Source organism: Enoplosus armatus, chromosome 8 (genome assembly GCF_043641665.1).
Source record: "Enoplosus armatus isolate fEnoArm2 chromosome 8, fEnoArm2.hap1, whole genome shotgun sequence".
Lineage (NCBI taxonomy): Eukaryota > Metazoa > Chordata > Actinopteri > Centrarchiformes > Enoplosidae > Enoplosus > Enoplosus armatus.
Genome location: NC_092187.1, coordinates 11,237,047 through 11,254,988, shown reverse-complemented (window position 1 = coordinate 11,254,988; position 17,942 = coordinate 11,237,047). Strand labels below are relative to the sequence as shown.

General features: G+C 45.5%; 1 protein-coding gene across 1 annotated transcript in view; it reads left to right on the top strand.

The window, feature by feature from the left end:
• The window catches only part of rerea (arginine-glutamic acid dipeptide (RE) repeats a), an 88,901-nt gene that overhangs the window by 38,350 nt on the left and 32,609 nt on the right, over nt 1–17,942 (top strand). The window contains exons 4-6 of the mRNA XM_070910242.1: nt 11,561–11,666; nt 13,343–13,439; nt 15,086–15,190. Coding sequence (XP_070766343.1) covers nt 11,561–11,666; nt 13,343–13,439; nt 15,086–15,190 — 308 coding nt within the window. The remainder of the gene's footprint in view (nt 1–11,560; nt 11,667–13,342; nt 13,440–15,085; nt 15,191–17,942) is intronic.

Here is a 17,942-nt window from a genome sequence, read left to right as displayed (position 1 = left end):
TTTGCACTCGACCAGCTATTGTCAGCAGAGATCCTATCTGGTGAACAGGAGAGGGTAGGCATTTAACTAATTAATGTGCAAGTGTGTACAGACGAGCCAGTGGCTCCTGCTGCTGGCACAGTTCAGGCAAGCTCAGCTTTTGGTGTGGAAATTCACTGAGGCAGTGTAGCTTTCCACTCACCTTGGCATGCTTTTTTAAATTCCCAACCCCAAATCTCCTACAACTGCACACAGCTGATTTTGGCGCTTTGATAAAGTCTTTTGTCTATGTAGCGCTGACACCCACTCTGTGCCGTTTCATTTAACTGCTTTGACTTTAGAGGGCTAGCTGCTAGTCTATTGTGGAGTGCTGCACCACAGGTCCATATAAGGAGTGTGTATCAGCTCTGTGTGGTTCTGCACAGAATCACAAGGTGTCTGGAGCCCACCTGTCAAGCCCTAACCACAGCCATCTTTAGCATCAACCTGACAAAACACCGCCAGAGCACAGCCGGCTTTACACCATCCTGCTGATGTGCTATGCTTACATGCTATAACAACGACATTTATTGTGGTAATATGTCATGCTAAGCTTGCAGTCATTGGTTGCCTTGAATGAAAAGAAGCAGTGTTTTCAAAGGGCTGGTGCAGCAGCCACCGAGCTTTATAGTCTTTAAAGTAAAGCAAGGCTACACATCCCCACATCCCTACCAAAGACTCTAATGCGTGTGTGTGTATGTGCATGTGCTTGCATCTCTGTGTGTGAGCAGCGTGTGTAATCACTCCTAGCTGGCGGGCTCAGAGGGAGAGGTGGAATCAATGCAGTGGGCTATGAAGAGAGGAGAGAGAAAGGAGGAGAGGGAGGGAGGAGGCTGATCAATATCATAGCAGCAGGGTGGGGTAATATCCACTTCATGCAGCGCCGCCACAAACAGGCAGGATTGTGGGAGTGAAGCGGGGGGGACACAGAGGAGAAGAGAAATGAGAGGGAAGAGGAGAGGGAGGGAGGGGCAACGGTAAAAAGATGCAAATCTCTGTGGCGCCGGTAAACAAGAGGCTTTGTGTCAATCACCAGATGAAGTGGCACATTTAGCATTCTCCTCTCTCCTTCAACCATTCCAACACTGCTGGGGATTGTTTGCTCGGCAGCTGCCTGCCCATTGGTCCAGGCCCGTGGCGGGGCGGGGCCACGCGGCGATAATGTATGGGCTGCCATGGCAATGATACCCGCTGTTTAAGAGAGTCATCAATAACCCCGCCCCATTGTATTCCATAGACTGTTTGTCAATGTCTGCTGGATCATTCAATCATCAGCCTATCATATCACTCTCCACACACAATCTATTACAAGCATCCACTCTGTTACAAAGAGCCAGCTGTAAGAACACCTAATCACCCTCCACCCAAGGACAGGTGGATGTCAATCACACCACCACAATAGATTGGGGGTGAAAAAAGGCGAGAATCTGCCAACAAACGGGCTGAAAGTAGACCAGCTTCACACACAAGCTACAGCACACAAAGCTCTCTCTTCATATTGCTAGTGCTTTGAGGTTGCGTGCGTCCTACCATATCTCATGCTGATGCTGATTGCATGGTATGGTGAACTGTGTCTCCTTTCTACTTGATTTAACTTCAAAGCCGTGACTGGGCTGAGCCGAGCAGGCTTTCGCATGGCCGTTTAGAGCTGGGAGACAGGATGTGATGGCGGACAACTGAACTGTACACTGTAAACGGACACTTCCTCTGCGGTGGGTAGGAAGTCCCCGCCAAACCATATGGTCACACTGGGATGCACAGATCATCTCTGTGTGTGTGTGTGTGTGTGTGTGTGTGTGTGTGTGTGTGTGTCAGTGTGTCAGTGGGTTTCTTAATTTGTTTGTGCATTTCTTTCTCCTCTGTTCCTGTGTATAGTATCTTGACCTGAACATGCTGTTACAGCTAATTACATTGACCTGGCCTCTTATCTAACACACCATACAGCCATTTTTTAAAGACAGAGGTAGATGTGTGTGTCTGTGTGTGTGTGTGTGTGTGTCACCTTTCAATGACGGTGGCAGGGGCAAGTGAGGGGTGAAAGCGAAGCAATAGGTGACTTGCAGAGAAGAAAGCCTCGTCTCCCGACACCGCATTGACCCCTCTGTCTTTTCTTTCTTTCTCTCCTTCTCTCACTCACTGCGGGTAAACAGTCATCCCCCTCTCCTCCCTGACAGAGTGAGCTGAGGCAAGTAATTCCCCCGTCTACAGCAAAATCCTTTACCTCCCCTACCCAGCCCTGGATGCTGCTGCACAAAGCTAAAGCCGTGTGTATGTGTGCGTGCGTGCGTGCATGTTCAAAGTATGCCTTTTGATTTACAGGCACACACACAGATAAATGGGCGGAGAAGGCTTTGATGTGCCTCGGCTGCAGAGAGTAGAGATGTTGGTGTGTTGTTCAACCTCTTTGTCTCGCGCTCTCCCTCGGTGGCCGCTCTATTTGTGCGTGTGAGTGTGTGAACGATAACCAATGTGTTTGACACACGTATTAGTGAGCAATTGTTTATTTAGCCAGTGTTTTATTGTGTTACAGTTTGGGTAGACAGGGGCTGCAGTTTTAATTTGCAAGGCTTAAGATATGTTTTTTTTAAATTGAGATATGATATTTTCTGTTATACTTAACAAAATAGTCACCTATTGATCCAATATTTTGTCAGCTGAATGTTGTCTTGGTACGTTGCCATTATTATTATTACATACAAAAATATGATACATTACATTATGGAGATTATCAGCGGGTTCTTAAAACCTCGATACCATGTGTAAGGTGTGCGCAAAAGTGTTCCACTTGGCAATGGCAGTTCACAGCATGTCTGCTCAGTTAATACGGAACAGGTGCATGGTTTTTCATTGTTTCCACCTTTACTAAATTAAATAATTATACCTTCCTTCACCTTTTATCTTGCTCTTACGCCACTTGTTTTTAGTATCAGAACATTAATCAGATAATTAAAAACACAGTAGTTTGCTTTCATTGTTGTGTTGCTTAATTCAGATTATTTTCTTAATTTACATTTTTTGCCTAATTAGCTCATTCTTCCTTCAATGCCATGCACCCATTTGACAATTAAAGATAAACAAAAGGCATAACATCCCTTCCTTTTTTTACGCACTAGAAAATGTAAAATCTCTAGAGTTAATTGCGTAGGAGGAACACATAAAAATTCAATAATACTATCACCACAGAACAGTTCGGCCTTTCCCATCAATTCAAAAATGCCTTTGGACTTCCTAACTGAAGCCAAATTTGGTTTATACTTTTGTAATGATTGAACTAAGGAAGTAAAATGTTCAGAAAATGCTGTTTCATGGTGACTTTAAATTAATTTCCAGGTAGAATTAAACATGTTTGCAATAGACTGAAATGTGTCTTTCTGACACTTCATCCATAATCATGTTACAATATGGTGGCTGTTACTGCCGGTCTAGACTTAGAGTCATGCAGCACAGCTCCTTCTAGCACTGGGCCAGCCTTGTTATTGCAGCTGTGTTGTCTACAATACATCTCTTGTTGCAGCACAGCAGGAGGCTGCTCAAAGCTTCTGGTGTGTGCGTGTGTGTCTGTGTGCACGTGTTATAATCACATTCTTCCCCAGCATTCAGCCTACAGTTGCTGCGAGTAGCCTTTTTGATTTTGTGAGCTGTAACTGTATTTGGTGAGAGGTCTGTAACACTTCAAATCTTTTGTTAACACGCACGTCTGATAGCCTACCGCATTTGCATCCACGCTGATATACCGTCACACACATGGGTAGGTAATTTGCATGTGATTATTTGCATATTGTACAAAGCGAGCGTGCCTGACAGACCACCCACAGCTCGGCTAGTGCGGCATCTGGCTGATACACTGCTTACATGATGTATTACTGATAGGGCCAGTGTCATCACTAGAGACTGACAGACAGGCAAGGTCACCTTCAGACACAGAGATAGAGGTGGGCGGGGGGGAGAGACAGAGAGATGGATATCTTCAGAGGCTGTGGCCAGACAAAACAATACAATCACAACTGGTTGAGCTCATGGTGATGTGAGCTCTTCAAGGCTGTCTGCAATGCTGTCTGTCCGGTTTCACACACAGCTTTAAGATCTGTTTTTGCATGCTCGCGCTCTTCTTCTCTGCTTATTTTCCTCCAGCTGTGTATCGCCACTCCTCTCCCTCATGGGTGTGTATGTGTATGTGTTCGCAAAGAGAAACAGCGGTATGTTTGTGTGTGTATGCTTAAATGAGCTTTGGTGTGTGGAAGGATCATAAATATTCCTATTAGCTGTGTATTGATGTGTGCTGACCCTACAGAGAAACACACACGCACACACAAGAAGCCTCTCGATTTCTCTGCCTATGTCACTCCCTGTAGACGCTCTTCTTGTCTGACAGCTGCTTTAACATGGAGAAGACCTCCAAAGCATTCACACATACACATAAACACACACTCTGTTCCCTTTTTTTTTTTTTTTTTTAACCAATGGTCAATCATTCCTCTAAAAGCACACACTTGATCTTTCAAGTGGCACACACACACAAGTTACATCTGCATGTGTATGTGTGTGTCTGTGTGTGAATTAAACCAAGGGGGAGATCGATTAGCATTGGCTTAAGCAAGCCTTCTTCATTTCCTGTCTTCCATTACAGCGCTCAATCAGCCCTCAGCTTCCTTCTCTGCCATGCCCCGCTCAGGAGGCTGCCACTGGCAGTCGTGCACACACATACATATACACACACACAGGATCCGGATTAGCCGGCTGGGCAAACGTCCAATATGACATCCACACACACACATACACACACAGCCTGATATTCATATCCTTTCTGCACGGCCGTCTCAGTGAGCAGTCCCTCTCTCTTTCTCCACAGCAGTAGTCCAGTCAGTATTAGTAAGATGTCTCATTAGCTCACCAGGCTATGCTAACAAGGCAAAGCTAACACAGTGGATCATAGGCAAGCGGCCTTCCAAACAAAACACCAGGCCGTTTAAACACTCTGCACAACACAAAGGAAGCCTGTGTCGTCCAAAAAACACCAGCATTCCTCAGTCTTTTTGTGTGTGTGTGTGTGTGTGTGTGTGTGTGTGTGTGTGTGTGTGTGTGTGTGTGTGTGTGTGTGTGTGTGTGTGTGTGTGTGTGTGTGTGTGTGTGTGTGTGTGTGTGTGTGTGTGTGTGTGTGTGTGTGTGTGTGTAACTCTGAATCCTGACTCATGGGTATTACCTTGAGACTAGACAAGTCTCTGCTCTCGAGAACATCCTGGGCTATACGCAAACACACACGCACACATACATATACACACACGCACACACACTGGCAGACACACTAACACGCACAGGAAGCCAGGTATCAAAGTGGGATGGCTTTGAAGCGGCTAAATGAAAGGCTGAAGGCAGAAATGACAATGTTTTCTGGCAGGCTATGACTGTATGTCTGGCTGAGAGGGAGAGCTTGGGAAATAAAGTCAGTATTATGATCTGAACACCCAGATATGAGCTCTCCTAACCGCCTCCATCTGTCCTCACACAGCCTGCATTTGAAGTCTCACTTGGATCTGCATTCTAGTCTATACCCTGCTAGTGCTGCAAGGATTTCTGACTGTGGTCTCAAAAGAAGAAAAAAAAAGAAGTGCCTGTGTATTTGTGTGTAGCCTAAATCATTGAACACAAGTTGTCAGGTCCCTGGTGCTCAGTGCCTGTGGTCCACAGATAATGATCATCATTAGTGAAGGTATTCTTTATATCCTCTCTCCTTTTGCCTTTCACGGCGCTGCTCTCTGTGCCATAACTTAACTCGTCTTAAATTTCTTGGCTGAAACCGCTGTGCAGCAGAAGTGTGTTGGAGGCGAAGACAAATATTTAAGTTGGACACAGCCTGGTGATTATATGGAGCAAGCAGCCAAGGCTAGTGTTCTCGATTCTCACTGCCACTCTTTGCGTAGAAGGAGGGCATTGTGGTCAACATCATGCTTTTTTTCCCCTCATTATTCCTGCAATTAATTTACTTTCGTCCCAGTGGGAGAAAGTACATTTGAAATAAAGGAGAGGTTAAGCAAAGACTGGTGCAATTAGCCCTGTTTGTTATCAGCTTGGAGTGAAACAAAGTGTTGGACCTCAGCTAGACCTCAGTTGTGTCAGTCATGTGTGGTGCTTGTGACTCTCCAGTGTCCAAAGTGTGCCTGTGGTTGGTGGTGTGATCCACCAGTAGTGGCCCTCAGCCCTCAAGTCTTAATTAGTATCATCTGTGTGTTCCATGTGACTCAACCCCTCTCCTCTTTTTCTTTCCTTTTGCCACAATCCCTCCTTCTTTTGCCTGGATGACAAGGAGAACCTGTTAACATCCTCCGATGTGTTGCTGTTTGTCGTCAATTTGTACAATGACTAGTGCGGCTGCCGTAAAGTGATTTATGCATGTCTGCTTGATTCCTTGAAAGGGGGTAGCTTTAAGGCAGGCGTGGGCACTCATGTTGAAAGGCGCACACACAAACGTGCACACAAAGAGCAACAAGAGCAAATCTGCCCACTTTGAAACGGCTAAAGCTCATCCAATCCAATATGGAGCCGGGCTGACAGATGGGCCCAGTGTGTTCAAAGCAGAGGGCGCCGATTTAATATCCAAACAGGTCAAGCCAAAGAGAGGCAGAGAGAGAGACACCCCTGTGTAGGCACGGCGCAAAGGTCCTGCCAGCACCACCACCACAGCTGGGACTCACCTCACCCGTCCCCCTCCTCCCTCTGCCTCCCTCTGCCTCCCACACTCTCTCCATTTGTTCTTGTTGCCAGGCGGGGAAGAAGCAGGCTGTGCACAGCTCCTCCTCACAAACATTGTAATCAGCATTTGTTTAGTGTTATTATATGTGCCTAAGAGAAGGAGGCTTGAGGGGCAGGTTATCCTTCCTTCCTCCAAGTAGCCAAGTGCTCGCTGTGAAGCCCATAAGGAGAGGAGGGCTGCAGAGTGGAATCCTGCTGCTGCTGGCTCTGACAGCCTGATTTAGAGGTGCTTTTTCTTACCTCTGACACAGAGTCCCAGCCTGCCCCGCTCTACTGCAGGGTTTGGAGAAGAATAGTGGTGCTTATCCTGAAAGCCTGTTATTTGTGTGTGTGTGTGTATGAGTGAGTGAGAGTGCATTCACTTGTATGTGTGTGTTTGCTCACACAGCATGCTGGCATTTCTTTTTAACAACCTCCTTTGTCAGTCACTGAGATGTCGTAGATTGCGTGAGCACAGCAGATCTCTTGTACCTCGCCAGTTTACATTCACACACATACAGTTTGTGAGTTTGTGTGTGTGTGTTCTGTCGTCCAGATGGAAGTGCTTATTGAGTGCTGGTGTGCTGGCAGATATCTCTGTCTCTAAGAGAGTGGGAGAAAATAAGGGAGAGAAAGAGGGAAAATGAGGAAGTGAGAAAGCAGAGTGGAAAACCCTTCCAATCAGATCCATCATCTTTGTGTGTGTGTGTGTGTGTGTGTTTATGAGAGTGTATGTGTGATCTTCCCAGCCAGCTCTTCCTGCCTCCCCTCTCTAATCTTATCATGTCGCAGCAGCAGATTAGTCCTCCCAGATCCCATCTCTGCCTCCAAATGCCACAATCAGCCTTTTGTTCTTTGGTTGTGCTTACTCTCCCCTTGCGGCAGGCGAGGTGAACACTCCCACAATCCGCTCTCTGTGCCATTTTGAGCCTCTGCCTGTCAATGTCACGCCGCTACCAGCCCTGATCTACCATACCCGAGCCTCCCCTGCCCCTGGGGCGTTAGCTAACTAAGCTGTTAGCTCAGCAGCCTGCTAGCCTAGCTGAACTGCTTGACATTCCTTGCTAACACTGAGCTGCTGCCACTGCTCTTGTCTGTTTGACCTCCCCCTCCCTCCCTTCCTCGCTCTCTGCCGTCTCCTTTGTCTGTGTGTTTGGTATCTGTCTTTCCTTCCTTAGTTCTGGCTGCCACCTCCTGAAGGAAGTCATAGATCCTGGCTGCTGATGTCACCGGGGAGGGGAGGGGGGGGGGGGGTCACTAACAGGGTTAGCAGAGGAAGAAGAGAGTGTTTGAAAAGCGGAGAAAATAAACAGAGGTTTCCTGTTAACGAGGTGCACTGGGGGCCTGTCGTGTGGGAGCGGGAGGGTCTGGTTTTGTTTAAAAGCAAAGCTCTAATGTAACAGTGGGGAGGGGGTGGGGGGGTTACAGGTTTGAGGGTTACAGGTTGTAACAACGCTCCCTTAGTTTTGTCACAGTTCGGCTGGGCTGCAAGGCAGTGACCATATTGTAAAGGCCACTGTGAACAGATGTGGGAGAAAGTCGGGGCTTGCTGCTGCTGCAGCACACTCTCCCAAACATTGAAAGGTATTAATGTTGTCACTGGTTTTGCCTTGAAAAGCACTGTATTGATTTCACACTCTCTTAGTTGAAAACATGGAATTAAACCCCACACTTTTAAGTGTGTGTCGAACAGTGCTTGTTTCTTTTCAAATTTAAAGCCTTTCCTTGTTACAAGGAGAGTCTGCCCTCTGTATTTCCCTCTCTCCCCCCAGTCTTTGTAGTGGTGTGGTCGTACACAGGGGCCCCAGCTCCAGAGTTGACTGCACACACATGCAGCCACACAAAGAAAACTGCACAGCCATTATGGATCCAAGGGGCCAGCCACCTTTAGCTAGTCAGAGGGAGAATTAACTGACTCGCACAATGCCTCGCGTCTTGGCTGCTTTTAGAACAGTGATGGATGCATATTAATAATGAAACATTTTGGATTTATTCTACAAGAAATACACTTAAAAATGATCATATTTAATATTTAATATTTCCCAATATATAACCATTTGAGAAGTGTCCTTCCTATAAGCCAACTCCTGTCTGAGTGTGCCCAAGAATGCCACAGGCCAGGCTGAGCCACTGGAGGGAGGAGAGGTACCATTGTGCTGAGCCCTAAAGCATGACTCTCAGATTTATATCTCCCCAATGAATAAAGGGGGTAGCCTTGTACCCTGGGGGTTTCAGTAAAGCAGGAGGAGGATAGTTGTAATTTTAAGTCAGAGGAAATGAGAAGGTCCTGCTCCTCCTACCTTAATCCCCCCCCCCCCCCCCCCCCCTTCTATCTCCTTTGCTCTGCTTCCTTGCACTTTTTTCCCTCTTGTTTCATTTCTTTCTCTCAGGAGTGGGTTAGTAAGTCTTTTGGCCTCTCTGCAGTGAGCAGCATTCCCTGGGTTTAGGGCCCAGGAGGAGGGAGGGCAGGGCCATGTTTAGCCTCTGGCAGGACAGACAAAGATGGCTGACATTGTGCGGGGCTCAGCTCTCTCTCTACAGGCAGCGTGGAATGTCTCTAATCAATTCAGCATTGTGGTTCCCTCTTATATGTTCTCTCTGTTATTTTCTATGGCAGGCTTAGCAAAACCCAGACAATACAACTCGTAGTTCATGTGGCGAGTCTGAGCTGTCTATCATCCCCCTTCATTTTCTCCTTGCGTTATCTACTCATTTTTCCACCCTGCATGTTTATAGAGTTGTGATAATTGAAAGCCATGCTTCACTCCCACTACGCGCTACATATGTTGCACTCTCAGTCTTTCTCTCCGACTCCCTCCCTCTTTTGCCTGAGAGGGCTTAACGCCGCTGTGAGCTTCTAAACAGCAATCTGCTCGGGAGAGCGCAGCTACTCTGTAGTGACGAGGATACTGATGATAGCTGAAGTAACATTCACTCTCTGCTTTGGTTCGTTCGGTTGGTTCGAAATAATTCAGGCTCCTGTGTGTGTGTGTGTGTCTTTCCGCCTGCTTGTGCTTTTCTGTTTGCACCAGCCTCTATGTTGCAGCTCTCTGAAATTCCTTTGATTTTGTGGTTTTAAAGGCAGAAAATGAAATGTTCAGGTAGCATACAGGCAGCATTTACAGTCTCCTTAAAGTATTAATTATGTATAAGCACTGGATAACTACTTGTTCTGCTGTGGCAGGCAGCCTGTTAGTCTAGAAGGCAACAGTGTCTGTACACTGGATAGACAAGAGGTTGGGATGGGTGGGCTAACTGCCGAGAGGGAGGGGGAGGGGGAGGGGCATGACGTCATTGCACACATTTCTTCACACACGGTATGGCTACATGCTTTGGGGGGGGGGGGGGGGGGGGGGGGTCGTCTGTGTCTCAGTCCATCAGTGTGGCTCTCTGTTGAATCACAAGCAAAGTGTGTGTGGTTGTGTGATGTTGCGTGCATACTCGCACAATCATCCAGAGCAGTAAATGCAGCTGACTGACTGCGTGCCAGCTGCTGTTTAACACGTCCAGGCTCACTTACTCACTCGTTCCTCCTCCCCTGCTCAAGGTTGGAGAAAGGGAAGAACGAGGGAAAGAAAATGGAGAGGTGGTGGAGTGGAGGGTTGGAGTGAGAAAGACGGAGAGGGAGGGAGGAAGAGGAGGAAGGAAGGAATGGAGGGAATGGGAAAACCAGAGGTGGGCTTGAGGGTTTAGGGAGGTGATGATTTGCTTGGCTGCCTGTGCTCAGCCTCCTCCCCAGTGACATAACAGAACAATGTACTCTAAAGGCTTTAAATATCTTTACTCTGACCTCATATTCCTGCACACACACACACACAGATACAGTTAAGAGCCTGGAAAGAGCGAGCGGAAGTTAAACTGTCTGTCTTCGATTTCCATAGACTTTTTTTCCCCCACTTCTTCCATTCTTTCCATATGCTCATTTGTCCTTTTACTCCACGGGTGGTGTCAATGGTGGTGCAGGTGTCTCAGTCGGTTAGTGCAGTGCAGTGCAGTGTAGCAGAGTCCCTAATAAAGATGGCTCGGGCCAATAGGATTGTGTCGCAGTCCGACAGTCTCTCTAATGTTCTTTCAAACCACTGTGACGGTCAGTTGGGCTTATGTGAAGGCACAATAAATATTTTATAACATGAAATGAAAACAGTATTTTGCCCTTTTCATCCCTCACCTCAGTGCTGGCCTCAGTTTCTACCATTTTCTTCATCACAGCGCCCCCCCCCCCCGTTTTTTCTTTCCCTCTGTTTTTTTTTTTTATTGACTAGCCCTGGAAGAGCTCTCTTCTCACCTCAGTGCTGCCACTTGCTGTCCATCTAAGGGATTACAAGCCTTTCCTGACTTGCACTTTATCAGAAGGCCAGTGGGTGGCAGCACTTAAAGTGTATAAAGTTATAAAGCTTGGTAAAAAGATACAGTACCTTTTCATGAGTAAACTTTAAAAGCCCTAATAGTATATGACAATCATTTGAGTATTGTCATTAAGTGAAGAGAAACCAGAAGGCAAAGATTGAACACTCATCCACCCTCCTCGTGGTTCCTCCCTCTCCACACCTACTCCAGCAATGGCCATCCCACTGTTTACTTTATTAAGGCTCTAAATGCTCTGCAATCCCTTTTTAATTGACTTGGTCTCTCTGCGTGCTTTTTGGCATCAGCCTGTGTGAGTCATAAACAGAGCGTCTGCACAGCATCACTGTTTGCCAAGAGGGCCAGTTTGTGACGTCGCGATCAAACAAAATGATGTGTGTTTATCTTTGTGTGGGATATTTTTTCTCGTTTCCTTGCTCACTCACTCACTTTGTGTCTCTCTGTGTTGCAGAGTAAACGGGACCATCTGCTGATGAATGTGAAATGGTACTACCGCCAGTCAGAGGTGCCCGACTCTGTCTACCAGCACCTGGTGCAGGATCGCAACAATGAGAACGGTGAGACTGCCTTGTGTTTGGTGAAACGCATATATACAGTACACACACATACAGAAAGTAAATACACTTGCCTGCTGTGTAACACAACGCTCAATGTCTCTCCTTCACAAGCACACACACACCTGCCTCAGCCCCAAAATAAGAGCTAGCTGTGAATTGCTTTTCAAACAGAAACCAGAAGACAGTGTCCCAGGCAGCCGAGCCAATCCCGTGGCTCCGTGCTGTTCCCTGGGTAACACTCCTTCAGGCCAGACAGCAGCACTGTCAAATGTTAATAACCCGCAGTGTCATGTGGCCCTTGAGCACACACACTCTCAACACCATCAGTGCCAGTGGACTCATCACACTCTAACACATACACATCCACAGGAACAGAAGCACCATCACTGTGTTTTTTTTAGCAACTGAATGTCACATCCTGATGACAAAAAGGAAATGTCAAGGAGGAAAATTGCATTTAACGTTGACTTGTTAGAGTTGGAATAATTTGTTGATAAATAAGTGTTTGGATTTTACAAAATAGCATACCCTGAGCCACATATCACCATACTGTATTGTTTTTGTATTCATGTTCAATTAAGAAATCTCTTTATTTTTAATTAATAAAGGTGTCACATAGTTGTACATGTAGATATCTAAACTGATCGACTACTTATATTCATCATTAATATTTTCTCAATCCTTCTTTGAGTCTTACATAAAATATTGTCCCAGAAATGTTGCCTTGAAAGTGTTTGATGTTGGCTGACGTGGCAGGAAGCACTCAAGTGTTGTCGCTGTGAACAATTTGTCAATGTACTTAGTTTTGTTTTTAAAGTTATAGACTCTTGGCTGTATTTCTATCAAAGATGTTTCTTTTCCAACTCCGTTTTTAGGAAAAAGCAGCAGTGTGTGCTCAGTCTCGCAACGCACACACTCACCTGTTGATGCATCCTGTTAGCAGTTAGCAGTTTTTGTTTGCCAACCTTCCCCTTATGGCTGAGCTTTTCTCAGTTTGCCTCACAGAGTACAATCAACTCTCTCTATATATATACTGTGTGAAAACAGCCTGTAACCAGAGAATAAATCCATATGCAGTCACTGTTATAACTAATGTTGTGTTATGCTATTTTCCCTTCCTACAATAATCCAAGTATCACTTGTGTCAAAGGGAAGGCTTTAGTTTAGAGAAGTCGTTGAGGTTATCAACCAGACACTTGGTGTGCTGTTCCCTCCAGAAACGGCTTCAGTGCGGCGCAGTGCTCCACTATCTGCAGTCTGTCCTTGCAGCAGGGACTCGGGATTATTAGAATTGATGTCACAAGGCCGCAGCGCAGTGGCCACAGCACGCCACAACTCGGGTCATTTGTCAACGACGAGTGCCGGCCCGTCTTGGCGCTGCTGATGCGTCTTAACCCCCACAAGGGTCATTTCACTTGAGAACTGAACATTATGTCCTCTCCTCGGGGGACGGCACCTTATTGACTTTATTGAATTATGTGGCATAATATTGACCTCTGCAGAGGTACTTGTTACTTTGGGTGTACGCAGAACTGTGCTCATGATTTTATTAGCGAGTTCAAACTCCCAAGCTACTTTATTTCTGTTCCCTCTTTGTCATAGATGAATGACTTTGTCTTTAGCATTATGTGTAATGTAGATGTGTATTAATTAGAAATGTGTTTTTCTTCCTGCAGACTCTGGCCGGGAGCTGGTTATCACAGACCCAGTGGTCAGAAGTCGAGAACTCTTCATCTCTGACTATGTGGACACTTATCATGCTGCTGCTCTCAGGTAAACAAATATAAACATGCACACAAAGACAGGGAGCGTTATAATCTTAGCTGTTGTAGAAGATAGAAGCTGCACTTTGAACAGTCTAAATTGTTTCAGCTGTCCACCCCTAAAGGTCCAGTAACATTGCGGCAGCTCCAATTGCATTGCTTGCATTTATAGCACAGTTACAGTACTGAGCGGTTACATCACTCTGCTTGTGTCTGTGGTGTTTTGTTGCATTTGCCTGTTGAGTTGTTGTCAATTTTTAAACTGAATACAAGTTCACTGGTAATGAAATTTCTTTATTTTACTGAAGTTGTAAATGGAAAATTAAGGCACTTTTTGTGGCACCTTGTGTGCTGTCAGGTTGGACATCAGTTAAAGTAATCCATGTGGATAATTGGATTATCTTTGAACATTGTAAGATAAGGGTATAATACCAACTATTCATCCATCAAGCAAATAATATGACACCATCTGTGTTTTAATGGAAACACAAGTATTGCTGTGATCCAGATTCAGAAGACAAAAGAATGACTCTAAACTACAATGTGCCATATTTATCCTGAAGTATCTGTATTTTTGTGAACAGTTGCTACATGGTAACACTGCTGTGTTTCTATCAGCTCTCCATGAACCGTCTTAAGGAGAAATCCATTTGTATAACATTCACAAGTTAAAATAATATACCATGCTTTACTGCTGTGAGCAGGTGCTTTGCTTTGCCATCTTACATTAAAAGACTGATTGAAATGGCTGTGTATCAACTCTCCCACACACACCTGTCAGAGCATGAACCTCTGGAGTAAAACTGATGGCATTATGCTTAATGTCAGGAGAAAGGAAATACAGGCTAAATCACTTTCTTTGCCTGAAATCTGATATTCTGTGTTCATTCTGTGTTCCTGCCTCTGTCTCTTCATCCATTCCTGTCTGACCACCCCTCCCACTTCCCCCTTCTCTTTAACCAAAACCATCTGTGAGCAGTGCAGCGGCGGGCAGCCAAAGCCGTGTCTCCCAGAAACCACTGATTTCAGGGCAAATTAGCAGCAACTTCTCCTACACAGAGCACCCTTTGATTTGACTTATTCTCCAGGCTTTAGATAAACGGGAGGGAATTCCAGTGGGATGCTGTAATGCCGCAGCTCTCCGAAGACAGCCCTCCTTAGCGCCCTTTAATCTTTTCTGGGGGGGAGAGGGGAAGATACTGTTTCTCTGCGATGCAGCGCAGCTCCATATGCCTGCGATATCTGTTATTATGATAGAGCCAGACACCAGGGTGCTGGAAACAGGAAATGGTATCAAGATGTGGTCAGAGCCTCGGCCCTCTCTGCTCATCGAGGGGTAATCGTGACGGAAGGGTAGACGCACAGGTTGAATTCCTGTCCAGATCTCTGCGCCGTCTGTCTCCCACACCTCAGCTGCAGCCGACAAGGCAGGGCTGACGTGTTCAGCTGGTTTTTACAGGTTCAGTAGCCAGAGCCTGATGCCTCACCGCAAAGTCAGCAGGCACTGACAGGCACGAGATACCTGCTGCTGTATTTGTCACCTCCAATAGATGAACACCCCAAGAGCTTCTAATTAGGGCTATGTCTGCTCCTGCTAGGGTATCACTTTGTCATGTAGTTGTTTTTGTCTAATAAAGCCTGTCTTCTCTCTCACAGGGGGAAATGCAACATTTCCCATTTCTCCGACATTTTTGCTGCCAGGGAGTTCAAAGCCCGTATCGACTCCTTTTTCTATATCCTCGGATATAACCCAGAGACCAGGTGAGGAGCTTTCTGTCCAGTCAATGAACCACTGATACAGTTCCATTCTTAATCCTCACACAGGCCAGAAATACTGGGTCAACTCTCTGATTAAAACTGATACTGATAAAATACGGCTGCAACTAACGATTCTTTTCTTGATTCAAAATTGCTATATTTCACGACCAACACTGTCACAGAACTTTCACATTCACTTAACTGTCACATAAGACAAAGAAAAGCAGTCCTCACAATTGAGCGGCTTAAACTATGTAATGTTTAGCATTATTACATTGTTACTTGAATAATTACTCAAACCATGAATCGATTATCAAATTAGAATAACCAAAGACCAATTTTAATTTTCTATTGATTCATCGACAAATTGTTTCAGCTGTGAATTTTATGGCTTCAATTTAAGTGCAATAAAAATTATAGCCATTTGTTATAGCTGGGCAGTATACTGATTATAATGCAGTTAAAATTATATGAAACAAGATGGTTTTTATCAAATAATATCACAATAATTACCACATAATGCATCCCTAGTAGGATTAAATTGGTTAATGGCACCAATAGCCAAATTTAAATTTCCATCAAGTTGTAGACATCAAGGTATTGAATCTAAAATATTGCGATATTTGCTTTTTTCACCATCGCCAAGCAGTAGCATGAATACTATTAAAATTCATTTTGCAGGACAGGAGATGAACAAGGGATTTCATTACACATTCTGCTTTTTTGTGTAGGTCACACAGTGTTATATCTAATGATTCTTTATGCTCATTAATGCTGTCAGTGCACAAAGAAATGGTCCTGATGTGATGTACTTATAGAGAATGAGCCGGGGGAAACCCCCATGGCTTTATGAGTGCTTGAGCATTTGTTGATATTTGTCAAATTACGTGTTGACTTTTAAATACTCATCTTTCACATTAAAATTAAGATTAGAGCGGGAAATCTACATGAAGCTCACCGCTGGTATTTTAAGTCACTTTGATCAGGATGAAAAGTATTTTCTCACAGGAGACATTTTGTCGTGTTGCAGTAGGAAAAGCACAGGTGTGAATAATGAAATGACTGATGACTGAATGATTCTTTTGAGCTGCTTCAGATGACAACGACTTCTCTTCGACTTTTAATGTAAAGTAGAGGGCTTTAAATAAGTTGCCTTTGTGTTGTGAAATGGTTAAATAGCCTTTGTAACAAGTGCCATGAAGACCTGAGCAGACCTCATGACAGATAGGAGTTGAACATGCCAGCAGATGTTTAAATTGTTTAAATGTAGAAGTACGGATGATAACATTTTAGTGTGTTGTAGTTTGTTGTGATAGAATAGAAGAAAATAGAAATATCAAGGCATACATTTTTTTCCAGCCTTATTTCAATATTTAAACATTTCAACTTCTCATTTATTTACCTTTGTATCATTTATGTTTTATATAGCTGTCCTTCCACTTTTCTGTAGGGACATGTTGGTGGATGAGCTGTTGAATTCATTTCGGCGCTCAATCAAAATTGGTGAACCTCCATTGTTGTTATCCGCTGGTGGTGTCTCACGTGTTTGTGACAGCTGTCCTTGTTATTGGCACCGAGGGGTTGCCAGTTGGGAACCCCCTCCTTCAGGGCCCTGTTCAGTCCCAGTCTCCCTCCCTCCCTCCTCTGCTCCGCTCGTTTGGTATTCTGAGCGGGGTGTCTGCAGCCTTGCAATTTCACTCTTGTTTATTATGGCGCAGACATACGAGGAGAGATGAATTCCGTATCCTGCATGCGCGTCTGTCTGCCTCCGTGTGTGTCTGTGCGTGTGTGTGTTTGTGTGAGGTCGCAGCACATGCTCAGTAGTGTCTATAGAGGAGCGAGCCGAGCTTGCGACGCTGTACGTGCAGGCTGAGGTCACAGCACAAGCTCAGTGAATACCTCTCCGGAGCGAATGCGTGGTTCTCCATTTTGAGCACCTAGAAATAGGTGGGAGAGGGGAGTTAATACCAACGAGCATTACATACACAGTGTCAGCACCCAACCTTTAGGGCTCGATGTCAGAAATGGACGATTTGTTCAGTCCCCGGAGGTAGGTTTGCGATCATATTCTCGTGTTTTCTCGTGCCGTTGTTGCTTGCTGCGCGAGCGTTGGCTCGTCTTGTATTTTCGTGAGTCGCGCTCCAGCTGTCTGACAAAAGTGTGTGATGTTTGCAAGCTGTCGGCATCACTGTCATTATGTTTAGCCGGCTGTGTTTGTGTCGGAGTGTGCACGTTGTGTCAGTAGCAGGAGGATTGAATGCTGTCTCTGCAGATCACATGCCGTTACGCGTCGGCGCTGCCATAATGGACATACCGTCGTATCACACCTTTGTTAATGTGTTACAATCAACGTCTCGATGAATGCACAGTGTGTGCGATGCATCCGCGAGGATTAGACTGATAACTGTGCACCCAGCGTGCTTATATGACGCTTAGAAGACCCGAAGAGAAGCTACCGTGGCTCCATTTTGCAGCTCCTGTTTACAATCGGGATGACATGGCGTACGGAGCGACGCTGTGGGCTGCACACAAAGCTCGGCCGGCTCTGTCACCAGCTGTGATGCGCATACGCTGCTTGTCATGGTACTTAAAGACCATGAAGTTGGGTTTGTTTTTGCCGTGCTGCAATTATGTCAGTGTGCCACAGACTCGCGCTGCGATTGGCTGAAATTGATGGAGGGGGCGGGGTTGTCCTTGATTGCGCACACACACACACCACACACAAAGTTGACTACAGTTGACTGTCACGTTGTTG